Source organism: Piliocolobus tephrosceles, chromosome 2 (genome assembly GCF_002776525.5).
Source record: "Piliocolobus tephrosceles isolate RC106 chromosome 2, ASM277652v3, whole genome shotgun sequence".
In the NCBI taxonomy this organism is placed as follows: domain Eukaryota; kingdom Metazoa; phylum Chordata; class Mammalia; order Primates; family Cercopithecidae; genus Piliocolobus; species Piliocolobus tephrosceles.
In genome coordinates this window covers 68,949,133-68,974,645 of record NC_045435.1, presented here as the reverse complement: position 1 = coordinate 68,974,645, position 25,513 = coordinate 68,949,133, and the positions used below count along the sequence as shown (strand labels likewise).

The 25,513-nt window shown below is 38.1% G+C and overlaps 1 protein-coding gene across 2 annotated transcripts in view; it reads right to left on the bottom strand.

Annotated features, from left to right (window-relative positions):
• SUCLG2 (succinate-CoA ligase GDP-forming subunit beta) overlaps positions 1-25,513 on the bottom strand; it is a 281,206-nt gene that overhangs the window by 18,606 nt on the left and 237,087 nt on the right. Inside the window, exon 10 of one of the 2 annotated variants that reach the window (XM_023200260.2) lies at positions 973-1,093. In XM_023200260.2, the coding sequence (XP_023056028.1) occupies positions 973-1,093 (121 nt within the window). Of the gene's footprint in view, positions 1-972; positions 1,094-9,244; positions 9,674-25,513 lie in introns of those variants that run through there. The other variant, XM_023200263.2, reaches the window with a different exon arrangement.

Genomic DNA, 25,513 nt, shown 5'->3' with positions numbered 1-25,513 from the left:
TGTAAGAGAGATCAATGGGTTTTAATGGAATATGAAAAATTCATTGAGATAGTTTCAGATTTCACATGGACACTAATTTTCAATAAACTATTAGCTATAGACTTTTAGTGTAATACCAAAGAATATTCAAAACTATATGAAAAGAGCATTAAAAACTCCCCCTGGCTGGGTGTGGTGGCTTAAGCCTATAATCCCAACATTTTGGGAGGCTGAGGCAGGAGGATCACTTGAAGCCAGGAGTTCAAGACCAGCCTGGGCAACAAACAAACAAACAAACAAACACACAGACAGACAAAACTACTCCCATTTTGAAAACTACATACGTCTCTGAGGCCGGATTTTTTTCATATTCTTCAACCAAAACATGTTATAACATTTTATGTAGATACAGATAATCTAGATGTGAAAAGGATTTACAAACCTGTAAAACAATGTCATTATTCTTACTAAATTTTTTTAAAAACAGTTATTTTCACAAAATATTATAATACATACTGTATATAAAAATACTATAAAAATATACAATTTATTTTTTAAGAATTATTTTTAAAATTCCAAGAAATTTGTTATTAAATTTATTTATCAATTAAATCGAATAAATATTGACAAATATAAGCCAAAAAACCAAAGTTTTTTGGGATCCTTCATTATGATGAATAATTCCAAGAGAAAAATTTCTCAGAGAGTTTTTCCCCAAACACTAATCTCATAAAATGATTAATAAACAAAAGGGTTTCACTCTGAAGTAAGTTTGGGATATCTGGAGAATCATAACACCTGCTATACTTGGAGAGCTACAACCCACATTAGTTTGTTAGAGGCCCAGGGAAGTCCTGCTGTACCGCGTTTGTTTCATATTATACAATCCAGTGTTTCCTTCTGTTATCTCAGGAAGTTTGTGAATCCAGAACATGCTGGTCACCTGATCTTGGAGAAAGGGTACTGGCCCAGCAGAAATCTACCATGACTCACCTTCAAGCCGGACCACCAGGGGCACTTTGAGTTCTAGCTCCCGGCAGGCTTTGGTTATCCCGTTGGCAATGATGGCACAGTTGACAATACCACCAAAAATATTGACAAGGATGGCTTCAACCTAAAATCAAAAATAAAAAGTTACCCATCAAAATGCTGATCGCCAACAGTCTCAAAAACAACTGGCTAAATAATAGAGACCATTAAAATAAGACTCCTTGTTTTTTTGTTTTTGTTTTAAACAGAGCACAAAATACAAAAAAGGCCCAGAACATGTTAAGCAAGCTCATATTAGTAATGAATTAATAAATATCACAACATAACATTACCAAATTTTCACATCAATCATTCCTTTGAACTCAAAATGAATTTAATCATCATTCATTTGTCTATTATATAATGTCTTCTTTTTTTGAAAATATTGTCTATTCTTTTTTTTTTTTTTTTGAGGCGGAGTCTCGTTCTGTCGCCCGGACTGGAGTGCAGTGGCCGGATCTCAGCTCACTGCAAGCTCTGCCTCCCAGGTTTATGCCATTCTCCTGCCTCAGCCTCCGGAGTAGCTGGGACTACAGGCGCCCGCCACCTCGCCCGGCTAGTTTTTGTATTTTTAGTAGAGACGGGGTTTCACCGTGTTAGCCAGGATGGTCTCGATCTCCTGACCTCGTGATCCACCCGTCTCGGCCTCCCAAAGTGCTGGGATTACAGGCTTGAGCCACCGCGCCCGGCCCGAAAATATTGTCTATTCTTTTTATAAGGAGTATCATGTAAAATTTCTTGCACTTAGGCTTTTTTCCTCCCAATTTACAATTACATTTTTATATGTCATGGTGCCTCACACAATATTTCAAAATTAGAAACCATTTATTGTTTTGTATTAAAAGGTAAAAAAGATTCAAATGTTTTCATGCTTCCTTAATACCTCTTTGATAGGCTAGAAGTTATGTTCTCAAAAATCAGAGATAGTTTAATTATCTTAGACAGCAACCTTTTTGATTAAGAAAAAGACTCTCGAAATAAGGAGATGCAAGCTTATAGCATAAGTAACAATGTAAGGAAAGTCAAGCTACTGACTGGAGCTTCTCAGAAATGTAAATTTAAACCCGTCATGTTAACTTGCTTGTACATATTCCGTATTCAAAGGCATATGGCCAAAAAAAAAAAAAAAAAACAAAAAAAAATCAACAAACAAACTCTACTTGTCCTGACTTGATAAATAGGCATCAGAAAATCCTGTATAATTAACATGAAGAACGAGATAATGAAGAGAATTCATTACCTAGATCAATTGATAACACCCACAGAAAAATGGCTATTCATCAAGCTGGAGGCATCAAAATTCCAACAATAGAGTCACAATTAAATTATGCCACACTAATTGTAAAGCATATATATATGTGCTGCATAAAAATTCCATTATTTCAGTGTGTTAAATTACCTACACTAAACATATGAGAAGAGAATATCTTACATTTGTATAGCATTTAACTGTTTAGAAAGTGCCATTACACAAATCTTTATTTTTTTATAGGGAGCCTTCCCAGAACCCTATTCATAAGGTACGGTGAAGGTTGACTCTCTAGCTGAGAAAGCCATTGGGTGCATTCAGGGAATATTGTTCCAAGGTCACACAGCTGTCATGTGGGGGCGGCCAGGCCCAAAGTCAGCCCCCTAGATTGCCTACTGATTTGTTCATTGATGTCAGTTGCTAGGGCTGGGACCTTAGGCAACTTACAGAACCTCTCTTGAACATTTCCTCATCTGTATCACAGGAATAAAAAGAGGACCTAGCCCACAGGATGCTGAAAGGCCTAAATGAGATAATACATGTGAAATGTTTACCACATGGATTTAAATGTACTTAATGGATATTTACACATGCATTTATTCAGCAAGCAGTGATGAAAGTGGGCAGGTTACCTAGAGAGCAAGTAAGAAAACCTTTTTCAGTAGACTGCAGCTTATGCTGAATTTAAATATAATGGAAATACAAACTTATTGAAGTTCAACAAAAAGGTTATGCCTTAAGAATCAAAGAAATGAACAATATTTTTCAAACCAATTAGAGATTGGGGCTACTCCCAAAAAAGAAATCTCCCATTACCATTCACAGCAGTCCAACTGGTAAGCAGAAGCTTGCTTTCTAATGACAGCTATTAAATGCTGTTAGTATTGAGACTTAGTACAGCAGTAGTTTCCAAATAACTGTGGGATGGAGAGGAACTTGCCAGAACAATAGAAGAAAAACATTCAAGAGCAAGAATGACTCCACGGGGTCCGTGATAGAAACTCAGGACCTGCTGAGGCTCAGTAAGGTTTGTGCAGAGGAACTTGGCATTCTAGTAAAACACACATTGGCACCTGCATGCCTCTTTGCCATGTTCCGGCCTGCACGTTCTTTAAGGACAAGTTCGGATGTCAACTTCTCAGGGAATTCTCATCAAATTAGAATCACTGACTCTGTTTAACCCATCTAAAGCTTTATGATCATTTTATAGATTATAGTTTACATGATAATCTTATGTGAATTCACCTACACAGGCAGGAGTGAGGGATAGGAGCGAAAAGGAGAGAAGGGGCTTGAGACCCTCAACTCTACTTAGTGGGTGAGCCCCTGGAGTAAGTGTCAAACAGGAGCTATGAATCAGTGTTGCCTCAATTGGCATCAGTTCCCATGAATCTCTCATGTGTCAGTATCTTGTGTTTAATTAAGAGTCTGACGTTTAAAATAGATACTCTTCATACAACCACTTGTGCCTAAAATTCAACTGCTTTAATTGGTGCTGAACCCCAGGAAAAACCTTCTTTTCTAACTGCAGAGGAATAAATGGCTTTGTTAGACTTACTGAGAAATAAATAGCTGTTGTTCTCCAATGTACTTTATTCTCCTCTTACCTTCCTCTCCCTATCCGCAAGATGCAACTCCTGTGTTTGGATCATCTTTGTGCTTCTCTAAGACAAAGATTATGTATTTTTCCATTTTTTTAATGATCAGTAGCCAGCACAGTCCATGACATGGCATAATCATGTACGAATAATGGTTTAACAATGAATGAATTAATTTCAACAGACACCTGATGAACATCTCCTTTGTACCAGGCACAGAATTAAGTTCTTGGGATATGGAGAGGATAAAATATCATCACTGTCCTCAGGGAAGAATTCAAAGACTAGTTTGAGAGCCAGACCAATAAACTGACAATTACAATACAGGGTCTAGAGATGGTCTCACACAGCCAAGACCAGCGCAGAGGCAGTGATGCAGGCTGCTGATAAGATAGAGGATTTTTGGAAGAGGTGACGTTCTAGTAGACAAGAAGAAAAAAAGAGCAGGATCTGAGATAAAGGGAGCAGCCAGGATAAAGACAGATATGTCACCCAACTTAGTTTATTGAGGAACTAATGGTTGAATAGTGAAGTAACTTAAGATGATACAGGTGAGGCCGAGACTGTCAGGTGCCAGAGGCCAGGGATGGGAACTTGGATCCTCTTATTTCTTCCTTTTTATGTTATTTATTTATTTTTTGAGACACATTTTCACTTTGTTGCCGAGGCTGGAGTGCAGTGGTGCAGTCTTGAGTCACTGCAACCTCCGCCTCCTGGGTTCAAGCGGTTCTCATATCTCAGCCTCCCGAGTAGCTGGGACTACAGGCACCTGCCACCACACCTGGCTAGTTTTTGTATTATTAGTAGAGATGTGGTTTTGACATGTTGGCCAGCTGTCTTGAACTCCTGACCTCTACTGATCCTACTGCCTTGGCCTCCCAAAGTGTTGGGATTATAGCTGTGGGCCGCCAGGCCTAGCCTCTTCCTTCTTTAGAACTGGGTGGAGGCAAGTCTTGAAAGCAGCCTCCCTGAAAGGCAGAAGAAAAGTTATAGGAGGGGAACAGAAGGACAGAGGAGAGTGAGTGCATGAGAGACAATGAGAAATACAGAACAACCATGAGAGAGCATGGGGCTGAGATAGAGAGAGAGACAGAGAGAGAGAGAGAATGAGTGAACAAGAAGCAGTAAGAGAAGCCATGAGAGAATGCAAAAGAATAAAAGAGAGAGAGAAAATGCAAAAGGGAGAGTGAGAAGTCATGAGGAAGACAGAGGAGCAGAAAGAGTATGACCAATACTAACAAAGTAATTGAGATTTCTACAAGAAGAGCAATAAGACCTAAAAATACGCAGGCTGCTTAGCTCAGGGAAATGGGATTGTTTAGGACATACGATATATCAGAGCACCCTAAGAGGAAAGTCACCACCCTGGGTGGTGAGAAGACGCCACTCAACCAGAGATTATGCCATTCTCGCCTTCTCTCCCACTGTAAAGTAATTTGCTGCAGTCATGCACTTTAATGGAAATCTGATTTAAGGTTTAACTCTGGGCCAATTTCTATAATTAACTACTGTAATCTGCAATCTCAAACTGGGAATGAAATTAAGACAGTTTAAAAATGAAAGGCTCGTGACATCATTATTATTATTTAGCATTTATAAAGCATGTCAAATTTTCAATGTGTGCCTCACATGTTCATTCATTTTACAACCACTAATTGCTGTTCCATCACGATACCAATAGCAACTTTTAATTATCTTCCCCCAGCCCCCTGGCAAAGAGAATTTTTTTTTTTTTTTTTTTTTAAGAATTCAGTGTTAGGTCTATTTAAGTACCCAGAGACTCTCTCGGAAGATCCCAAGTGCTTTTGGGAACAGAGGCTTTTTCTAATTCTCGGGTGACAATTATGAGGGTTGCTATTTACTGTTTCACAAAAGTAAAGATCATCTAATGAGGAAGTTGAAGTGCCAGATACAGGGCCCAGGTCCCCAGACCCCAGACAGCTGATCCCAAGGCAAGTTTGCGCTGGCAGCTGTGCAGGTGGTCGGGGAGTCCATGTGCAAGTTTTTGAAATGTCTGTGGGTGTTCTGCTTTGCAAAACACACTCTAGCTGCAGATTTTAGTCCACAATTAAAAGTAAAAACTAAACTTTGAAAAAAGAACAGCTATAGCCCTTGCTATTTATCAAGCTTCTGTCAACATCATCCCCACTGCCCAAAGAAACAAACCAACAAAAATCAATACTAAACCTCTTCTTTGGAACATGGATCCTTTTGATTATCTGATGAACAATAGGGATTCCCCAGTCAGGTGAATTCACAAACACAACATTTTTGGGAATAATAGTCGTTAAGTCCCATGGCTACCCTGCTCCTACAGGATATGGCCTCCAAGACCTCCAGTGGCAAGTGGTAACCCACAGCACATGCATTCAGGATAGGGCTATGAGTTTCAGATAATGGCAAGTGTTAGTGCACACCATATGTATTCAGGAGAGGGCTGTGAGTTTCAGAGGAACTGTGAATTTTTCACAGCTGTCTATAGAATTTTTGTCTGAAATGTGTACTTTTCTAGGCAAAGTGTCCATGGTCCTTAAGAGTTGATATATGAATAGCAATCACAAATACAACCATAATTAATGTTACCAAAGCATTTAGCAGGTTGTATTCAGTATTCTAATTATTGTATGTGTACTAACACATTTAACACATGAGTATCACAGAGGTGGGTACAATCATGCCCAGACTGAGGTGAAGATCTGGGAGAATCAGGGGTCACAGCTTTATCTACTGTCAAATATCTTTCTGAGCCAGCAAACCTAGAGAAGCCCTATAATGAGTGCTGGCTTAGTCTCTTCATGTTCATTACCACAGCCAACTCTGCCATACACTTGTGAGACAGATATACCTACCTCCCTTTCGCAGATGAGAAAACCAAGACTCAGAGAGGTAAAAACAACTTGTGTCAAATTATGCAGCCTGTACGTTGTCATTCTAAAAAATTCATCTCTTTTTCTTCAACATGACACTGACTCCCTTTAATGAAATACAAATATTGCGAGACTGCTCAATAAAAAGTTATTAATTTAATATATATTCTTCAGGGCCTACTATGGGCCCTGTGCTTGTAGTCAGTAGCTAAGCCAGCAAGAAAGATTTTAAAATTAGACAAAAAGGTTCTATATATCTAAAACTGCAAACCATGATAATAGTTATGAAGGGGAGGAAAATGCTAGGTCCTATGTGAGTAGTAGGACAGGACCCATATTACACTAGGTGGTGAGGGAGGGCCTCTCATAGGCAGAGACATTTAAGCTAGAGTCTGAAGGGCAGTCCGGAAGACAGCAAGTAGATCAAGATTAAGAGAGGGAGAAAAGTATCTTAAGACAACAGAATGCTATGTATAAAGGTGGAGGGACAGAAAAGAGGGTGGTGCATTTGAGAAACTGAACAGAATCTGGAGTATCAGGGTCCTGGGGCCTGAGAAGTAGAGTGATGGAAATGAGATGGACCCCCTTGCAAATCATGCAGAGTCTCATAGAGCAAATGCCATGACAGAGTTTGAGAAGTGTTTGGTTTTAAGACACCTACATAGACTGTAGTAAGGTCAGGCAGGAAATTAACATTTACTGAGCATCTACAATGAATTTACATAAGCTTATATATGTATTTTTAACCTCCATTTTATAGATAAACTGAGGCTCAGAAAATTTAGGGTCTCCTAGTTATTAAGCAGTTATAGTTCAAACCAACGTCTGTTTCACCAGACGTTGAAACAGACTGCCCTACCAGCACAGGCAGGGCAGTCAGGAACAGCTGGGTAATGATAGGGGAGCCACTGACATCCACCAGGGGTTGACAACGTTTTTCTTTTAAGATCTCTATCAGTACAGATTTTAGGTTTTGTGAGCCAGTCTCTGTTACAGCTACTTACCCTTGTTGCAGCATGAAAGCAATCATAGACAAACAATATGTAAGTGAATGAGCATGGTTGTATTTCAATAAAACTTTATTTACAAAAACAAGTGGTGGGTCAGATTTGGCCCACAGGTCATAGTTTGCCAACCTGATATAGATGTGATTTGGTTCATTTCCCCTCAAATTCACGGCGAGTATACCATCACCCCTCCTTCTTTGTGTCACTTGATGTATCTTTGATAGCACATTTCAGACATTACGTTGTCTTTCTTTGTTATTTTCTTGCCATCACTGATAACACTAAGGTACCCAGGCAGTAGTGGTGGACAATTACATAAAGGAGTCCAACCAATTTTAATAACATTCCTTTAAAACAAAACCTGTTACCTGTAACAAGTTCATTGAAGGAAAGCCTCTGTTTTGTTCTTTTTTTCCTCCCTGACATTGACTGGAAGTGAACAAATAGAAAACTTTCACAGTAAGTCAGCCACTTTGCAATGGTTATTGCAAATAGTTAAGTACTGCATTGTATTTAGAAATACTGTAGCATACACAAGAAGCACAGTAAGTGCAACTATTAGGTTTTGTCTTTTTCTATTCCAATCAGGAATGCTAATTTAGTCCCACTGCAGCAGCACGGGGTTGATAAAAATCAAGCAAGCATGTTTATATTAGTCAAGATAAGGACTTTAAAAAAAATCACAAGCTATTTTAATTCTGAACGTTGTTGCTCTTGTTTAAGCATTTGTTTTTGTGAAACTGTTTTTCTTTCTTTTTTGTTGTTTTTATTTTCCTGATGAATTCTAATCATGTCTTCTAATCCATTGGCAGCCAACAAAGGAAAATAAATGGTGAAGGAAATAAGATGCAGCTTGGATAATTGATGTTTGTATGCCTGGCTTTAATAAAAAATACTCTGCTAAATTAGAGGGGAGTCTAAATGGATTCAGTCAATAAGGAAGTGATTCAGGTGAGGAATGCAATCTTGGGCTTTATTGTAATAATACAAATAAACCAACAGATTGGTTCAATTGGGACCAGATTTGCCTTCTGCTGAAATTCTGGCAAGCTGCTCAGGCTCACATTTCTACCTTTGGTATATTCTTGGAGTTTGAAATTATTTTCTTTCGTATGAATTCAAATGCCAGGATCCTTGGAATAAAGCAATTCATATACCTCCAAAATAGCTAAAATTGACATGTGAAAAACAGCATTCCTCGAAAGATACCCTCCCACTCTGCCCTTTTAATTTCTTCCAAGGAAAAAAGAAATAATTTTAGTGAGTTCACGATCCTGCCCGAAAATCTCAGAATCAAAAGGAAATGTCTTATACAACACCCTTAATACAAAACAAGATTTGGGCATTTTAAATTCATCAGTTGAGATGAACTAACCATTTTATTCCAACTTCTCTGAACTGATAGCATGGAAATGACATCTTATGGATAGATCCTCTGGGCACAGTAACTTGTTGGAGAGTCAAGTTTCCATTCAGGTTGACCTCTGAGAGCAGTCAGGTGAACCTAGGGAAATGGGTCTAATTAGACTCTAATCTGTCCTTACTCTGTTTATTCTCTTCTTCCTATATTCTTCACTTTACTTATATTCTATAATTTACTCCTTGCTAGAATAAGCAAAATTGTATGGAGGATTAAGGTTTATTGAGTGTTAATCTTCCTAGGTGCTAGAAATTATGTATTACAACTTTCCCTGGTAAATAAACAAACTCAATGAGCTTAAACGTCACACAGCAGTAGGCAATGGAGTCAAGATTTAAACTAAGTCAGTCCTACTGTAAAGTCCATGTTCTTTCCACTCCCTCTGGCAGTCTCTCTATAATCGGAGACTCCTAAGAGTAGTCAAGAGTTCCAGCTCCATGTTGGTCCTATTTCCAAGCTTCAAGGACATGCTTCTGAGTCCTGTATTCTGGTGCCCAAGTATTTCTTGCTTTCAAATTTTGCTGCTGAATTAAAATCAATCTTTTGATTTGTAAGATATCTTTTATAGGTTTGTGGACCAATGGGTTTTAGTTCTTTACAAATAAAGATATTTCCTGTTTACTGATAAAAGAGTTGTCCAGAGCTCATGGTTTGCATTTCCTAGTTAGATGGGGCTGGGGAGGGGTCATGAAGGTACAAGAGTGGGGCCTGGCCTTCAAACACTAAACTCTGTCCGGAGCTGAAACAGATGTTCCTAACAAGACCTCTCTCTGCAGACTGATAGCTCCTCCTCCCCATTTCTGAAACACTGAAATGTATACCGTTGCCACTATTGCTCTTTGAAATTATGGTCACAAAAATTCTAATGGTGAGACATCATCAGCAATACAGATTTTAGATATCAGGCAGTGGAATGGCCACTGGAAGGCATGGTAACTCTGTATGTGGCTGCTTGGAGAATGATGATGGGGGCACATTCTAGTTCCACGGCAGAGATCTTTGACCTGTTAACAATGTCTGTCACGGAAGTGGAGGAAAGCGTCAATGCAAGTGTATAATATATTTGTTTCCCTAACTTTGGAGTTACATGACACATATTAATTACACATAATTACAACTAATGGTGTAGTCTGTCAACATTGCCCTTCCTTTAATAATTTTTACAAAGAAAATATCAGGCAGTAAAGAAATCCAATTCACATCCTGCATAACCACCAAGAATATATTAATTATGTAGGTTTAGGTATATGTAAAGCAAAAAATTTAAATATAGACTTCCAGCTCTAAATAGAATGAAGACATCTTCCACTAGGAATACTGGTACAGCTTAACAGGTTAAAAATTAATGTGAATACTGCACCATATATATTATAAAGCCATACTTCCTCCCAAAACAAGGACCTGTTTCCTTAAATCAAAGTTCTCCAAAGTATATTCTATGAAGTACTAGACCTAAGTAATGCTCCTTGAAAAAAGCTTCTGGTCAAATAATTTGGATTCTAGCTTAATGTGAGCTTTAGCAGACCATCTGTGTTCTAAGTTATAACACTTTAATTTAGTCATTTTCTGCAAAAGCGTCAATGGGTTGGAAATTTGATCTGCAGACAGCTGTCAGAAAAGGTGTTTAGGAGCTGGTATATTTGTGATTAGGTGGCACAGAGATCTAGGGTCCTTCTTTACATAGATGCTAATCATTTCATTATTGAGGTCAAAGTTATAGTATCTACAAAAGTAGAAGGCTTTCACAATCAAGAACAGCAACTACAAAGGCCCTGGTCAGACCAAGGGTGGCATATAAATGCTTCTGTAGTTGTCAGCAGACAGGGTAGTAGTGGTTAAGTCAGGTATTAACAGGATTTTCAGGAGAAGAAAAATCTGAAGATGGAAATATTGATTGGCATTATAAACAGAAACAGGAGACAAGGAGTTAAAAGTACTGAAGGGCACAGAAATTTGGGGGAATAGCACAAACACAGTTTCTGCTTTTTCCAGCAATAGTTCCCACATCCTTCTGAACTGAGAATCAGAACCATTGTCATGATTACAAAACAAAAACCACTTGGACATTTAGAATGGCAAATGTAAGGTTCTTTTTTGAGTGCTGTGTGTTTAAAATAAATCATGCAAAAACTACCATAATGTATAATTTGGCCACAGAGATATTCAAAGCTAAAAAAAAAAAATAGAGCAAAGAGATTTTGGTCATACTATTTCATAAAAGGGCATCAAAAGACTTCAAAAAAGAGGTATATAATTCTCTCTTAACAAATCAGCTATTAGAATTGACTGTTCAGAAATATTTGGTTACAAAACTGTCTTTCCAGCTTAACAGATAATTGCTTTCAAAGCAGGATACTCATTGCTTATAACGCAATATCTCTATTTTATTTGTAATGGGAGCTACATTGGTGCAGATTAAGAATATTTATTGGCACATTCTGAGCCACATTTTGTCCAATCATCTCAGACTTATGTCATCTTGATGCATGTAAATATCCATCATCATTTGTTGGAGACTTAATATAGAGAACACCCATAAAATTGGCAACTTGGTGAAGGACCCATTTATTAATCTATAAACAGGATGTCTATCCATCTATCATTGCAACATATCAGTCTCCACAGGGTTACTGTCCCTATAAGCAAGAGGGAAAAAAATATTTCTATGAGTGGTTTCTTCTCCTTTATTTGTGATTAACATCAATTAGAAAAAAAGATAGCTAAGCAGGGAGAGCCAAAACTTAGGACCACACAGATCCACACTTCACACCATAGAGAAATGAGGACAAATTTAGTTAATGGCAAAACCCACTATTTCTGTAAATAACAAATCTAATGTAAAACAAAGGTGGAATATAATGATTCTGAGGTTTTAGGCGTCTGTTCAAATAAACCTATTTGATCATTTAGTTTTCTGGAAAAATAAGGGGTTGATAAAGATTCATATCAAAACCCTAGTGGATAAATATCTGGCTGGAAAGAGTAAAAACTTAAGATTCCAGTGAAGATATCAGTGATCTATAAGTTATTTCTTATAGGCTAAAATTCATATTAAAATTATTTTAAGTAAAAGTATTTTTAAAACACATACATGTTTTATTCATTACAAATCTCACTAGTATATTTGTGAAAGGCAATTTACTGCCAAATTTCTTTACAAAAAGAAGTTTCCATTTCATTTCCCCAAATCCCCACCTTTTGTTCATTCCAGTAAAATGACTCTAATGCCAAACCTCACACTCAGAATCTTAAATTCTGAAATTTCAGAATTTTCAGTCACTGCTGAAAAAATTCATTAATATCTAAACTTAAATTCAGGTAAATTAAGAGGAAAACCAAATAAACAATAATGCAAGAAAGTTACAACATTTATTATTTATTATTATCAACATCCCATTTCAATTAGGGCTCCTCTGAAATGCCTGGGCAGGGCTGGTGCCTGGTAATATTTAATATCAGGAGGAATGGAATCTTGTAGAATTCATTCTACACTGACCAGCAGTATCAAGTGTCATTGTTGCCAAAAACATTCTCAGCTGTAGACAATATTCTAAAATTACTAATATCACTGTCTGATCTTGCTGTTATCTGTTGTGTGGAACTCAGATCTATTTATTTAGCTGTTCAGCAAATGTCAGTATACCACGTCTGGAGCAAATTACAAACTACATTGGCAGAGCACTCCCCCACAGCCTGTTAAGTAATGAATTGAACAAAATGCTTTCTACCTCAAAGTGTCTAAATCATTGATTGGCCACACCTTCTCTCATCCATGGTTAATCTTTCGTGGACCTCGAAGAGTTCTCTAGCTATTAGACTCCTTTTCCAAAAGGATTCCAGAATATTCTATTCTCTGAGGCACATGTTAAACAGACTATCAAAATATCATGATTTGGGACCTAGCTGTGCTGCAGAATTGTCAGGGACCTCTCCAGATCCTCTCCACTCTTTTGCAACCTCCTCTTGGACCTGGGAGGCTGACAAGAGAGAACAAATTAACGGGTTCATTTTGGATCTGACATCTGGGGAACCCTGGCAGGAGGAGAGGGAATCTGGGGCATTTATTCCCCCATCTCTCCCAGCACGATTGTCTTGGGTGGCTGTTTCCTCCACAGAAGGTATCTGAGCATCTCAAGAAAGTCTTCATTACAGGATATTCTCTTCTGGTCAAGTAGTCACCTCCTTCTCTCTCTTTCAGCTTTGGGACAGAAGCGATCCCAGGCTGCCAGCCGAGGTTCCCTTAACCCCACATATACCGTCATTATCAATATTTTAAAAAGTAAACTTTCCTCCATATACTGTGAGATGAGTATGCCATTGTTTCCTTGTAAGACTGATAATGTGCCATTCTGACCAACCCAGCTTGCTTTTGGGAAAATCCATTCAACCTTCTAGAACTGGAAGGTTAATATTTTGTTCAGTTACCCCCTCTCCACAAGATAACCATGGTCATGGGTTACACAATGAAATAAAAGTCAAATAAATCTGCACATTCTCAGCACAAGCCATTAAATGAGTATTAGCACAAACATTTCTTCCCTTGGCTCTTTTTGGGACATGGCTAATACCTAAGAATCTGAAATTGTTGCTCATTAGCTGTCTGGATCTACACCCCAGTTAAAGGCAGAAAAAGGAAAACAAGCTAAAGGCTTTATTATCTTGGGTCCTGTCCATTATAAATGACAGATGACGGCTTGTCAGGTGAAAACGAGCTTCTCAGCACTAAAATGGCTTCATTTAGTTTATTAGCCACAAACAGAACTAAGGAAGGACCATGAAGAAGGTGACTTGCAATCCTTATTTTCAGCATAATGAAAGATGGGCTCAATAAGACTGAATCCCCATGTGGTCTCCTAGTCTGTCTAAAGAAGGAACATGGGTAACATGGAGACAAACTCGAGAAGATGGTTAATATTTAAAAATGCAGATCTGCAACCTCGAACAAAAGGTGTTGTTTAACTTCCATAAAATGCCAGTGACCCAGCTGCAGGTAGTCACCACACATTTATCTCAAAACCTACATTATTCTATTCTACTAAGCAAATAAACTGTGTCATTGAGCTGTTAACAGTCAACCAAAAAAATATTCCCAAAAGGAATATGTATAGGATGGCTTAACAACCAAGAAAAACTGTGGGGAAGGAAACTAAAGCTCTCAAATTCCACATGGCTTTTCTAGGAATTGAGCAGCATTCAGTAAAGACAGATACACACACAGTACCTAAGTCTACAACGTAGACAAGCATTTGCTTTCCAGATATGCTAGAGCTTCCTTTTGTCTTCCCTGCTCTGTAACTCTCCTTTATTCTCTGAAATGTCTGGACAAACATCCCTGTTTGCAGATGCCTACCTCATCCATCTTATCATACATGTTTCTCAGTATGGGTTTATCGCATGAACATGTGTTTTCCAGTATGTTAGATCCAAAAAATAGTTTTTAACCTGTTTAATGTCTATTTTGTGTCCTATCAAAGTAGAAACTTCTTGGGTTGACAAAAATATTTTTGTAAATGTCTTGATGTGCCACCTTTTTATTTCCTTTTTATTTTCATGATTGCCTTGAATATCATGTCAAAGTTCTTACCCAGGAAACCTGGATGGTCTTCTGTGTTGTTCAAGGCTAGCTGAGGTCGTCTCCCATTTTTTTGTTTGTCTTGAGTAGGTGATGCTTCCTGTAATGCCTATTTCTGCTACATGAGTTCCCTTTTGTACTATGCAATCTAATTAGACTCTAAAGTTCTTGTCACCTAGTTGAGAAGACTAATGTCCGCCTCCGCAGATGTGAGAACAGGAATTCCATCCCAGTTCCATGTTACAGTTCCAAATGACTGTTTTTATAGATGTATCGAGTACCTTGATGTTGGGGGTACTTCTTATGGGAGATTATATTGACTAACTGACTTGCAGAGTGTTAATTTTAATTGGAAGGTGTGGTTTCAAACTCAGTGTCAGGCAGGTGAGTAAATGAGTAGAGAGGTATTAGATTAAGACAACAGAAAATACTCTGACATACCAGCAAGGACATGCCTTTTCAAAAGGGGCAGTTGCTACACAATCCATCCAATTGTTGCCATGGGAATGTAGGCCTATCATGCCCAGATCTTTCCAGTTTTCAAAAGCCAAAATTCTGGATTTTTAAAAACACTAGGCTTACTAGACAAAATGTATCTGAGAACAGCATCTGTCCTTACTGCTTAATCTATGTATTTCCTACAACTACACAGATGTATCAATATCCTGGAAGATGCTTTCCAAACCAGTGCATCTTTCCTGATACTGTTGCTACCCTCTCTAACTTTCAGATTTTCCCTCTCCCTCAAATAATCTCCCTCAAATAATCTATTTTTTTTTTCTTTACGAGATGTGATCTTGGCTCTGTGGCCCCGACTGGAGTGCAATGTCATGATCACAGCTCATTGCAGATTTGACCTCCCAGGCTCAAGCAATCCCACCTCAGCCTCTTGAGTAGCTGGGACTACAGGCATGTGCCATATGCCCAGATAATTTTTTAAAAAGTTTTTGGTAGAGATGGAGCCTCGCTATGTTGCCTAGGCTGGTCCCAAAATCCTGGGCTCAAGTGATCCTCCTGCTTAGCCCTCCCAAAGTACTGGGATTACAAGTGTGAGCCACCATGCCTGGCCAGAATTTGAAAATATTTCTGCATATAATGAAATATTTGATTGGAAAACTGTTGCATGTGTGAATGACAGAATGCAGAATAAAGCTACAGAGAGAGAGAGAGAAAAGAAACCAAGCAAGTTTGGAGAAGGACACAAGTAGGATTTCTCAGGCTACAAAAATGACTGAAGAGTTACACAGCATGAATTTACATATGGCAGCAATCATACTAAGGCCAACTAAGGCTGAAGTAGCTAACACTTCTTAATCACTTACTAGATGCCAGTCTCTTCCTAAATCTTTTATATGTCCTAACTTACTGATATCTCACCACGGCCCTGTAAGGAAGGTAACTACTTTCCATATTTTACAGATGGCATACAGTATAGAGGCATTAGGTAACTCCTCTAAGCCACACATTTGGTAATACTAAACCCTCATGTGACTCCAGATCTACTGTGTCATATGGTTTGCCCTATAATCTACCACTCTAACACCTTCAGTCACCCTACTGGCCAACTTGGCTCAAATCCTTGTCAGAGCTTAAAATGTCCTTTCTATACATCCTGATGCAACACATTCCTTAAACATGAGACAAATTCTCCCTTGAAGATCTCCTTCCATGGTAGTTTTAAAATATGCTCACAAATCCCTTAATGTTCTTCTCTTCAAGATGTAGAGCTTGATCGTCCTCCTCTGGAGCATGGCCTGGACTTAGTGATCCATTCTAATGAGCAGAATATGGTGGACATGACAGTGTGCGACTTTTGAGACCAGGTTATGAAGAGTATTGGGCCTCCTTCCTCTTTGTTCTCTCTCTTGGATCACTCACTCTGGGCAAGCCAACTGCCACACCATAAGGACGAATGCTCAAGAGACTTCTATCCAGCAAGGAACCAAGGCCTCAGGCCTCCTACCAACTGCCATGTGAGTCATTTTGGAAGCAGACTGATCCTCCAGTCCCAATCAATCAAGTCTTGAGATGACAGTGAACCTGGCACACTTCTTGACTGCAATTTCATGAGAGACCCTGAGGCAGAACCAACCTACAACCAAAACCAGATGTCACTTATCAATAAACTCAAGGCTGAATTGTTGGTTCACTGATAGGCAGAGTTTTCAATAAGAATTTAGGTAGCTCTTTCAATAAAATATTTTTCACACTTAAATTAATGGCAGATTGTTGAATAAACATGAATATGCTTTTACCATTTAATGACCACATATGAAAATTGAAATGAATCCTTTGCCATATATTTCAGTATATACCAGCAAGTATATACCAGTATATATAGTATATATACTGAAATATACTAAACTGCAAGTTCTAAAAAGTGACATAGATTCAAACTTTTAAACAGATGATTTTCCTAAATTTTATACTTAAAAAATCCTACTATAATAATACTGCTTTGGAATATGCTAGCTTTTCTTTTTCTTAATCAGGACTATGCACAGGGAATATGAGATAATTTGGTATCCTATTAGAATCTTATTTCTCTGACATGAGTAAGTTGGGCTGATTTCTATAATGATCTGTTACATATGCCTTAAGTCTTCAAGTGCAATGTGTGTTAAATGAAAAGTACTGTGGAATTAACATCACAATTACATCTTAACAAATTGCAGGAAATAATCTAAATTTGTTAAGTACATTGCTAAGTATATGACTATCCACATAAAGTTTAATCAATTTCATGATAAAATCTACTTCAAACCCTCCAAAATTCTGATTGTATTCCTTAATATAGTCTATTAATATTATTAAAATATGTGATTTAGTGCTACAATAAGTGAATTAAGGCAAGATCAAGATGAACTACAACTGAGACAGGTATCCACTAGAGGCCAGTGTACTTTGGCATGGAGAAGGAATTTATAACCAATCCCTGTGGAAAAACCAACATTATTTCTACTATTCAAAAGTGGAGGTCTTGTGAATTGACAAAAAAAAAGATGAAGAAAGCTTTTTTGATTCTCTGAAAAGAAAGTTTCAAAGGATAAGAAAGATAAGTTAAGGAAGGATGAGTCATGAAAAATAAGAGCAAAGAGAATTCTTGTCTACAGAAAAAAAAATAGTACTACAATATACTGTACTGTTTGATGTTTCACCAATGTAAGTGTAAATTTTCAAGATACTTGGCGTAATTGTAAGCTTTTTCATAAATGTTTCATTTGGCAATATATTGGAAATAATTAAAGAACTCGAGTACTTAGAAAGTATCACAGTAATTCCATTTTCAGGGTAGTCGTCATTGCTAGCTGCCTAGACAAGGCCAAGGGTTTTGAAATGGGATGGAACAAAACTGCTTGTCTGCAATTTTCTTCTCTTAAACAATTGTATTCAGAACAAGTACCAAATGGTTCCTTCTCAAACATGGAATAATTTATATAAACTCACCTAGCACTACATTCATACTGTAAAATACATTTCTTAATAATGGTGCGACATGACGCTTATAATACTTTTTAACAAGGAACTGAACTAGTTTCTCAAAACTAAAAATAGGAGTGGAGATGAAAATCTGATTATTTAGTAAAGCGTAGACAATAACAGTAGGTAGAATCCTGAGTCGGAGATTTTACTTTGCAGGAGTGAAGGCTGAATGATTTAACACACAACCCACGGATGTGTACTCTTTCCCCTTTTCCTCCAGCAGAGAAAGGCACCTTATGTAATGTGGGCATGCCGGGGAGATGAATGAATCAGAAAATCTTAGAGCTAGGCAGGACCTGAGGGTTCAGCCAGCCGCAGCTTGAACCTTTTCAAAGACAGGGAACTTCCTCCTTTGCAAGGTGGCCCATTGCATCTCTCCATTGCATTGTTGAGGCTATAGCTGTTTGAAAGTTATTCTTTAATCTTTACATTGTGGGACCTCATCTGATACAACAAAATACTGCTCTAGCTTCTGAGGCCAAAAAGAGGACATAAGATACAAAGATAAATAACACAAGATCCTGACTTCGAGGAGCTGTAAAATTTCACCCATGGAGTAGGGTTCTGATACTGATCTCTGCAACAAAAGCACTGGCTCTATCACTTACTAGGTGTGTGAATTAGCTAACTTCTTTGGGCCTCAGTTTCTTCATCTTTAAAATGGGGATAATAATATTAGTACCTGCCTTCGCAGGGTTGGTGCCAGGATTAAAGGAGATAATTAAAATAAGGCACTAAGCCCAGTACCTATTAACCAGTACTTATTATATACCTATAACCAGTACTTATTAGTAGTCAGCAATTATTGCTACTCACCATTTACCTGGCATGTAAGTAATTCAACCCTTTCCAAACTCCTATGAGCTATGATTTTATTACCACTATTTTTAGAGACAGGAAAACTGGGGCTCAGAGAGCTGAAGTAGTTTGCCAAGATCAGCAGATAGTTAATGGCCAGAAAAGGATTTGAACACAGGTTTATCTAATGACAAGAGCTTTCACCATTACACTAAGCTGTTTTGATGAACAGTAAAGCGAATTCCTAATCCTAAAGTGACAGGGCCAGTATTCACTGACAAAAGCTATGACACATCCCTAATTTTTCCTTTCTCTGATATAAATATAGTTACTGCCAAAAGCTAACCACAAGAGCCCTGCCTTCCTAGCCATGGCAGAACAGGGGCCCTAGAGATGGAAGAATCTTTGAAGTCCCTGAGTCCTGCTTCCAGTGAGCTATCTTGCCTGCTCTCCCAACCTCTGTTCCTGAAGCCCATACCATCCTGATTAATCTCTGCCTCTGTAGAGGTAGGGCTTCCACTGCCTTTAACTGTTCCTCATGGGATAATCACAAATGGCCTGGACCTCTCCTGAAACTCAGGGATAACAAAAAAGTATTGAGAGAGAACTATCTAGTTGGGAATAAAGACACACAGGTGAACGTTATAAGAAATGCATTCAGTGAAACCTTTGAGACAGTTGTGTGTGCTCTAGGCCAAGTCATAGATTAAAAACAAAAAAGGTCTGCACAATGTTAGGGTCAGAATACGATGGTATGCCACTTAAGAGTATTTCTAGGTTGCTTGCTTCCTGATACTACAAAAGCATGCTCAGTCATCTCTGTCCTCCATCACCAAGCACTCAGTCCTGTGATGAAAGGATGCTGGCATTCCATTTACATCAGCTAAATTTACAAAGAAACTGACTTTCTGTTGACGGCCTGTTTAGAGGAACCAATTAAAATAACTCTAAATCATGTCTGTAATTTTCTGAAGAGATACACTTACCACACCCCACTTAGAACACCAGGTCAGATGTTATCCTGGTCTCTTCTGATGTAGATTTTCTACTCCTTTGAACTTAAAAGATACAGTTCTGCCTACTCATTAGGAAGGTACCTAAGAAATTGGCTTACAAACTACAGTGAATCAGAATGTCCAATTGTCTGACTCTGGCTCTAAGAAATGTAACTAAAATCATGAACTGTAACACTAACAAAATATTATGGTCCTTTATCTGGGAAGGTCTGTGCTTTCATACAGCTAGTAACGCCAGAAGAAACAATTTAAACTCAAATCTTAGTGACTGTTTTCTTAAAGTCTTATATTAGAAGCATTCTCTCTCAAATGTTAATGAGAAGAGAAATTTACGTTGAGTTGACCCCCAATTTATGACAGTATGATATGAAATTTCCTCCTCCTTGTCAAAAATAAGGCTTCCCCAAATAAGTGTCAAACTATTATAATTTACAATGATTTAAAAACTGTTATTGACATGATCCACAGAGTGGATAATAAACAAGCAGGAAAAGAAATAGGATAATTGTCAGGTGAAAAGAAATTAGAATGACAGGTTGCATGATTGAATTAGAAGCTGAAAATCAAAAGCTGCTGAACCATTTCACAGAGGCATGTTTCTCTTTAAGATGTTTAAGAAAAGGTGAGGGAAACATCAAAGACACTGCCAGGAAGGCAGGGATGGTTTGATTGCTTCATGAAGAGAATTAATTGGCATGTATTAGGAAGCTGCAGACTTTGATATGGGCAGCAGTACCCAGTTGGCTTGATTTATTATCATGATTACACAGAAACCAATTTATTTGCAAGGCATAAAGTATACACTTGCCATCCTAAATTCAGGAGGAAAATGGGGAAAATGCACTTGGGTGAAAAAAGGAAAATGAAATTGAATTGAGTCTGAAGTGACTTAACAATCAAATATAAGTCCAAGCATTTGTCACAAATCAGGTAACTCATCTACAAAACAGGTAACGTAATAAATTGACTTTACTAAAATGTACTGACCTGAAAATTGTTTGTGATTTTGTTTTATAACAATGCAATATACCATACTGGTGGTAAGTGAGAAAGATAATAATCTAGAACAATATGTTCCAAGAACAAATTTGGCTGTATATTGGCAAATTATATTTTCATCTCTGGCTTCAGGAGAAGTAAGGGAAAGACTAAAAAACAAAGTAGTGGGAGGAGTATTATTAAGTATGAGTGTGGGATGGTGTGGGAAATAATAGATTATTTTCTTGTTACTGATTTGCAAAGGTCCATACACCACAAAGTAAAACTATTGTTCTTTCTCTGTTAATTTGATATTTAAGAATAAGGAGAATCTCAAGAGGACTACCCAATCCACAACTATCCTACAACATGACTTAAAGACACACGTAGGAGTCCTTTTCATATTTTAAAAAACAATCCTCTGTTAGGCAGCATGATAAAGTAAAAAACAATCAAAGAAATATACACACACACACAAAGACATACACCATATGCATACTGTGTATGTGTGTGAGTGTGTGTGTGTGTGTATCTTAATTCTAAAGAAGGTGCTTGTTGTATGTTCCAATAAGAGTTAGTAAAAAACATGACTGTCATCTTTTCCTTTCCCCTTGCAGTAATCCTGGTTTTACCGTCAGGCACATATGGGTTTTTCAATAACCATAACTCAGATAAACATGTAATATCTAAGAATAGTTAACTTTTTATTAAGGGTGTTAGTCTGTGTGAGGTGTAATGCTAAGCACATCATAAGTATCAGGTCATTTCATCCGCACAAGAAGTTCAGGTGTTGACATTGGAGATCACAGAGGTTAATAACTTGCCCATAGTCCTATAGCTGCTTAATGTCTGAGCAGGAATTTCAATCTGGGTCTATCTGACCATGCAGCTTACCCAAACTCTTATCTAACCTGATACCCTGTCTACCACATTTAAAGACCTATTGTCTTTAAAGACCCACTTTAAAGACCCATTTAAAGACCCACTGTCCTACCACTGCCAGGGTACCCCACATACTCTATTACAGTACAATGTGACCCTAGACATATGATAACAGAGTCCTTTTTATAGTTCCCAAAACAATTCTCCCTCAGCAAAAAAACAAGCAAAGAAGCAGGGATGCAAAACAATTCACTAGCAGTCAGGTGGGAGACCTAGGTTCTAGCCTTTGCTCTTCCCTGATTTAGGTACAGGACCTTGGACACATCTCTTCATCTCTCAGAACCTCCATTGCATCACCTGTTAGAAAATCCTTGAGAAACATTTCTGCACAAACACACTAAATGTATAGTTAAGTAATATGTGTCAATCACAGTGAAGATCACTAGCACCAGATTGTTGTTTTTATTCCACTATGGTATGTTTATATAAATATTTTACAGCTATAAAAATAAAAGATAAACACTATTCATTGGGAGAATGGGGCTTAGCAGCTCCATATTTTGTCATCTACTACTATATATCTAGGTCAAATCTGGCTTTTATGAATAAATGAAGAATGAATAAATGAACAAAAACTGCAAATTGGAAGAGTTTAATTAGAATATAAAGACTGTTAAGAGAACTGAATTGCATCTTTGACATAAAGTAGACTAGAAAAATAATCAAAATTGGCCTTTTTAAAGTCTATTTGGGTTATGTTGAGGAGGAGGATAGTCTGATGAGAAACGTTTTCAATTCTTAGAATAAAAGCAAAGAAGATTTGCATAGTAATCAGTCTACATGCATATAGTACAGTCCTTCAAGGCAGGAAGAAGTTTACTCAAATGAGGCAAGTAAATGCAGAACAGAAGTGAATGGCTGTCAGCTCTACCTGAGGCTCAGAGACTAAGCTTCAAAACTTGGGGTTTTTCTTTCACCCTAAATAGCTTCGATGAGCAATACAATAAGACAGGGAAGTTTAAAATAAGAACATTCAGGCCGAGCGCAGTGGCTCACGCCTGTAATCCCAGCACTTTGGGAGGCTGCAGCAGGCGGATCATGAGGTCAAGAGATTGAGATCATCCTGGCCAACATGGTGAAACTCTGTCTCTACAAAAAATACAAAAAAATTAGCTGGGTGTGGTGGTGCGTGCCTGTAGCCCCAGCTACTTGGGAGGCTGAGGCAGGAGAATCGCTTGAACCTGGGAGGCAGAGGTTACAGTGAGCCGAGATCACGCCACTGCACTCCAGCCTGGTGACAGAGTGAGACTCTATCTCAACAACAACAAAAAAGAACATTCAATATGATTTTACTAAGATCTTACAATATGTGTACAACTGTGTTGAGATGTGGGGACAAAGGAAATCTGTGACCAGAAAGTCATTCTTTTCCTTTGCTAATTTTATAATCTAGTGGTGAACTTCATGTTGAGAATGAGAAAGAGATTTCAAAGGCATAGCTCAACTCATAACATCTTATAAACCATAAAGTTCCAGTTTAATAGCTACTTTACCATTTACTAAGATAATGCCTATAAGGAGATAACTGTGGACTCTTTATTATCTGTGCATCTTACTAAAGGGCGGGCAATTGATGGATAGAGCATCTGTATCATTTACACTTAATAAGCATCTTCAGCTACAACAAGAGAGATGGTCAATACTCAGAAGGTTGTGAAGACACCCATCACATTAGGTGGAAGCTTCTGGACCTGAGAATGGAAGGTAGAATTATATGGTCAGGGTCTTTGGAGACAGATTTATTAGGGTGAAGAAGGTAGGTTTTCTTGGATCAGGATGCCAAGATCGTGGATGGTTAACAGGTGTAGTGATGTGGTTTGGCTCTGTGTCCCCACCCAAATCTCACCTTGCACTGTAATAATCCCCAGGTGGTCAAGGGTGGGACCAGGTGGATATTACTGGATCATGCGGGCAGTTCCCCCATGCTGTTCTTGTGACACTGAGTGAGTCTCATGAGATCTGATGGTTTTATAAGTGTCTGACATTTCCCGTGCTTGCATTCTCTCTCCCACCATCCTGTGAAGAGGTGCCTTCTGCCATGATTGTAAGTTTCCTAAGGACTCCCCAGCCATGCGGAACTGTAAATCAATTAAATCCCTTATCTTTATAAATTACCCAGTCTAAGGTGTTCCTTACTAGCAATATGAGAATGGAGTAATAAACCTAGGAATAATTTTATGCATTTCCATAAAATGCATGTTTGTAATGTTTCCATTACAGGGCTAACCTGATATGAGTACTCAAAGTCTAGACACTATAATTCTCTCCTCCCAACATCCACCAACTTCATTTAGGCTTTTTCTGTGCCTGACCTTTGAGTCCATCTTCCTCACGCCTCCCTCACCTCTTAGAGCCCAAATACTCACACATCATGTTGCCTTTGTTAATATTTGCCCAGTTTTGTCTTATCCCCTGCTCTACAAGATTCTGTAAAGATGAGTGCAGAAGTTACTTCTTATTTCTACTATTTTAAAATAAAAAGCTTTTAGATATTTTAACATTTCTGACATCAGACTCCTCCTTAGAATGAATATCTCCCTTTACTGAAGTGGGTTTTGTTCCTAAAACACCATTATTAAAACAGTGGGGTATCTTACTATAGCTAAGATTCAAGAGCAGAAGAAATACTGCATTCCGTTGTTTAGGTCCTGACCAATAACAGGACTGACTATACACCACTTCTTTTCCTCTTCTTCCACTTCATGAAGTCTCTAACAGATCTCATGTGTTTGGTGGAAAATCAAAACTGCAGAAATTGATAAGTACTCTGATTTTGTTTTCTCTGTACTTGATCTTCAAGGATTGCTTTAGTGCAATATGAAAGCAAATGGTGGTTCATTTAAAAAAGATCAGTGAATGACATCTCTTAGGAACTCTTTTGTCACAGATAAAAATAGTTCCATCTACCTGGAATAATCTTGTAATCCACTTAAACATTTGTACATAATTCTTCAATCGCTGATATACAATGGTGAGGGGACTCAGCCCACTGTGCCTGGGGAAAAGGAGAAAAAGGGGGGAATCTAAAGCCCAATTTACCACTTTATCTCACAAACATGATTATCTTTTTGACATCTCTATTTCCATTCACAGAGATTCAAGGACTCTTTATTTTCCCAATTATCCTTCTCTGGATGGACTCTAGTTATCAACCTCCCTCCTAAAATGTAGACTGATGCATTGGAACTGCTGCTCTCTGCAGCTACTTACTGTCCAGTGGTAATACAGGGATGTGTTTTGAAATACGGAATATGGTGTAAAATTGCCTGGACTCAACATACTAGCTTTACCCATACTAGTTCTGTGTCCTCAGGTTAGTTATGAATCTCTTCTATGCCTCCTTTTCTTGGCTGTAAAATAGATAATAATGCCTTAAAATACAATAATCCACATGAAGTACAAGAGCCCGGCACATCATAAGAGCTCAGTAACTGCTGGCCGTTACTAAAACCACCAGCACCACTGCTGACACCACCATTTTCACTACTGCTGCTTGATGGAAGACCCCAAATGAACTGCTGCAGGACAATGATTATGGAAGTGACAGCAGCATTCCTTGGCCTCCAAGATTTGGT